Source organism: Physella acuta, unplaced genomic scaffold (assembly GCF_028476545.2).
Source record: "Physella acuta isolate Inbredline_101_S28 unplaced genomic scaffold, ASM2847654v3 ptg000561l, whole genome shotgun sequence".
Taxonomy (NCBI): domain Eukaryota; kingdom Metazoa; phylum Mollusca; class Gastropoda; family Physidae; genus Physella; species Physella acuta.
This window is the reverse complement of record NW_026732080.1, coordinates 565501-570000: the sequence shown is the minus strand read 5'-3', so window position 1 is coordinate 570000 and position 4500 is coordinate 565501. Positions and strand designations below refer to the sequence as shown.

The 4500-nt window shown below is 39.5% G+C and overlaps 1 protein-coding gene across 1 annotated transcript in view; it reads right to left on the bottom strand.

The window, feature by feature from the left end:
• Positions 1-3332, bottom strand: part of LOC131946454 (FMRFamide receptor) — a 4456-nt gene extending 1124 nt beyond the window's left edge. The window contains exons 1-2 of the mRNA XM_059307229.1: positions 3298-3332; positions 3019-3175 (exon numbers count right to left, since the gene is read on the bottom strand). Coding sequence (XP_059163212.1) covers positions 3019-3175; positions 3298-3332 — 192 coding nt within the window. The remainder of the gene's footprint in view (positions 1-3018; positions 3176-3297) is intronic.
• Positions 3333-4500: the final 1168 nt, after the last annotated feature.

Genomic DNA, 4500 nt, shown 5'->3' with positions numbered 1-4500 from the left:
CTGATTGGGTGATAAAAATAACATTATCGCATTTTAAAATAAAAGCTTTGGTCGCTCGTGGAATCTCTTACATATGTAAGCGACTAAAGTTTTTATTAAAGGAAGCAAGTTTGTTTCATTTTCTTATTTTCAGCGCATTTAAAAACTTGTTATGATAGGGGTTTTTTTGTGCGATATGTAAAAGACAGTTATGTGCCCCTTCTTTGAGGTCGACTTATCGAGAAATCAGCCAACCATGACGACCAGTTCATCCTCGACAGTGATCTGATCGCGCGATCGCTAATATTTAATCTTGTTATCTCCACTTTTATTATTGAATAATGTAATTTTGTAATTAAATTAAATGACTAACCTCATGTCTAATTAGATTAAACGAATTCGTAGCATTAGAAGTGGGTCAAAATTGAGTTACAAGATTTGCCACAAATCCACTAACAAATGGCCGTAAATTTTGGTAATAAAAAATATTTAAAAAAAAACATTTATAGCGACAAGCTTTTAACGGTACTGAAAAAAAAGCAAATAAAACTAATTTAGTTTCTTAAATAAAAGCTATGTCGCTATTTTTTTATTTATTTTTTGATACTTTTATTTGCAATTAAAACAAGTACATCAACATCAAATTTTGTAACATAATTTTGAACACCAAATGAAAACGAAAGGTTTTGCAAATGTACATAATGAATATTTACATGATGTCATGTATTTGATTATAAAAAAATTGCAAAGGATGACGGTAAAAGGGGTGAAGGTCAAATGAAAGTGTCAGAAGTCTGGGTGGGGAGAGGAAAGGAAATTTTTAGAGAGGGTAGCTTTTTTTAAAAATTTATTTAGAGATCTATAATATTTTAATTACTTAACAAGCTTTAATATGTAAAAGATCTATCGAGCGACCAGAGCGTTTTATTAAAGAAAGTAATTTAGTTTTATTTTCTTATTTTCAGTACCGTTAAAAGCTTGTTGTTTTTTAAATATTTTTTTATATTTTCTACTTTCTAATTTATGAAGACGACACGACTAAAAGTATTTGCTTTAAAACACCATCAGTAGCTCGCAATATCTAAAAGACGATTATCTGCTCTTTGAAAAGCAGCCGTCCGTGGCCATATTTTACTGTCAACAGCAAGTTCCTTTTTCTTTTACCTCCCCTTAGTTTCAAATTGTTTGAACTCTGTATTATCTGCGCCTAATAGCCTTAACTGGATCGACCGGCTATATGATTGTAAACATTCTCGTGAACCACAGCACACCGGATTGTTAGAATGATCGCGTCCAGCTAGTTATCTCCCTTCAGTTATTGAATATAGTAATATAACGAGTTATTTAATTTTGTTATCTCCCCTTAGTGCCGAAACCGTTTAATTAATGTAATGACTAATGAAGCATCTAATTAAATTTTAAAAATAGATAGACTTGTATTGTCATCGAAGTGAAACTTGGAACGAAATCGCTGCATAACAAGTGGGTCAAAATTGAGTTACAAGATTTGCCACAAACCCACAAACTACAAACAAACAAACAAATTAAACAGACTTTGCGAACAAAGTAAAAGCTTGTAAAAATGAATCGATGGTTTATATAGAATATAGAATAGTGATTGCGGAATGAGAAAATGTTTAACGTTAATTTTTTAAAATTTGAAATAGCTATTTATAATTGTCTAGCAGTTATCTTAACCTTATGGCACTAATTCTAGTGGTCAAACCTTATCTTAACCTTATTGCACTACTTATAGTGGTCAAACCTTATATTAACCTTATTGCACTACTTATAGTGGTCAAACCTTATATTAACCTTATTGCGCTACTTATAGTGGTCAAACCTTATCTTAACCTTATTGCGCTACTTATAGTGGTCAAACCTTATCTTAACCTTATTGCGCTACTTATAGTGGTCAAACCTTATCTTAGCTTTATGGTACTATTTCAAACATTAGAAAGAAATTTATTCGCTTCATGGCTCTGTAGATTGTAATCCGACGCGACAAATCTTGATGGCCTTGAAAAACAACCACCCAGCAGTAGGTCCATTTAGATTTTAAAATAGAATTCAACTGGTACAAAGCAGAAAAAAAAACAAAAAAAAAATCCTGTCAAGGAAAGACATTTTCCCCCCTGAAAATAAAACAATCGTGACGTCACGAACCAATTAGTCTCCCGCCGATGATAAATACAAAGTTCTGATAATTAACGTCAATCACGGACACTGTTTGTTCTCCTGACCGAACAAAGCTGCCGATCTCTCAGAAATAACAAAGCGAGATTTGAAAAGACCGGCATCTCACGGCTCTTGCAAGTGTATAGGGCCGTTCTACAGTCCATTGTTTTGTTTATTTCTGGCATCGCTGTGTCCTAAGACTGTCCTGGTTTTATTATGGGATGGCTTGGCTGATCGTCTACCCGTCCTACAGTCCATTGTGTTTTGTTTTATTTCTGGCATCGCTGTGTCCTAAGACTGTCTTGTCTACTGAAGTCTGAGGTTTCTACAGGCTGAGTTCATTCAGCTTTAATGAGTACCTGGCCTAAATCGGGGAAAGTACGAGTGGTATTGAGGCTAACAATGCAGTCTAATCCTGTGCACAGATAATAAAGACGCCAGAATAACTCTACTCCATCTAGCCATAAGGACAATCACCTGTGAAACGGCTCTGATAATTCTCTTTGTTAGGCGTACATTTGGTGCACGTTATACAAATAATTAAACAGGCCGATTCAAGTTTTGGTGTTCATTGAAACTAAATGCTAATTATAGCTTTCTAATAAACGTGTCAACTCACCTCACCATCCTAACAAAAGGTGTCAACTCACCTCACCATCCTAACAAAAGGTGTCAACTCACCTCACCATCCTAACAAAAGGTGTCAACTCACCTCACCATCCTAACAAAAGGTGTCAACTCACCTCACCATCCTATCAAAAGGTGTCAAATCACCTCACCATCCCAAGAAAAGGTGTCAACTCACCTCACCATCCCAACAAAGGTGTCAACTCACCATCCCAAGAAAAGGTGTCAACTCACCTCCATTGAGGCCGCCTCTGAGAGGTTTAACCTCATCATCCGAATGACGCAGGTGTTGAGGAAGAGGAGCAGAGCGAATGGGATGCTGAAGTTGAAGATCCAGTTCAGCCACTTGCAGTACACCTCGTTGTAGAAATCCGAGTTGCCGAATGAATTCCTGGGGAGGAAAATATTGTGTCTGTCATCTGTGTGTCACCATTCACCATTCGTGAGGTCATTAGTCCGTATGTGTCACCAGCTTGTCATGTCATTCATCTGTGTGTGTGTGTCACCATTCACCACTCGTCAGGTAATTCATCTCTGTGTGTCACCATTCACCGTTCATGAGGTCATTGATACTAAAGTTTAACATTAATTGTAAAGGTAATGAATTCAAGCTCAATAAAATAGTAGGAGAGTCATGAAGGTCGGGCTATAGAGCTAGGGTGCGATGGTGCTATATGGCTACAGGGTTATTGGGCTATGAGCTATAGCACTTTGGGCCTTTAAGGCTATTGCGCGATGGCGCTTTAGGGCTATGTGCAAAAGGCTTTAAGGCTATGGACTACGGCGTTGTGAGGCTATGTGCCTATAGGGCTATGGACTACGGGGTTGTGGGGCTATGTACCTATAAAGCTATAGGGCTATGGGGTTATGTACCTGTAGGGCTATAGGGCTATGTACCTGTAGGACTATAGGGCTATGTACCTGTAGGGCTATAGGGCTATGGACTATGGTGCTGTGGGGCTATGTACCTAGTGCTAAAGGGCTGTGAGTCTATAGTGTTATAGGCTCACCTTCCGAAAGATCTGTTGGTAGATTTCTCCGGGTTTTCTGGCTCGTACTCCCAGGCCAGACAATGTGGCAGGTTGTAGAGTATGGACAGGATGACAACCATCATGACAACCTTCTTGGACGTGTGGTTGCTGGAACAATACATCCGATATGTTTACTGGTGGGGGGGGGGGGGGGTGGGGGGTGGGGGATGTGACAACCTTCCTGGAGGTGTGGCTGCGGGAACAATACATCTGATATGTTTACTGGTGGGGTGGGGGGATGTGACAACCTTCTTGGACGTGTGACTGCTGGAACAATACATCCTATATGTTTACTGGTGGGGGTGGGGGTGGGGGGTGGGGGGGATGTGACAACCTTCTTGGACGTGTGACTGCTGGAACAATACATCCTATATGTTTACTGGTGGGGGTGGGGGTGGGGGGTGGGGGGGATGTGACAACCTTCTTGGACGTGTGGTTGCTGGAACAATACAAATGTTTAATTGTGGGGGATGTTGTGATGTAGGGCTGTTGAAATTTTTTTTTTTTTGGGGGGGGGGGGGGGAGGGGTAGTTTTGATTTGTGGGTAGATTTGGGGATGTTGTGATTAACGGGTGAGTAAGATTCAGGTGACGAGCAACTCTCAGTCCTCCCAGCTACATGCCGAGTACATCAACTTTGAAATTAAAAGCTGGTTATCCGATAACAAATCGATGACCCCCCAACC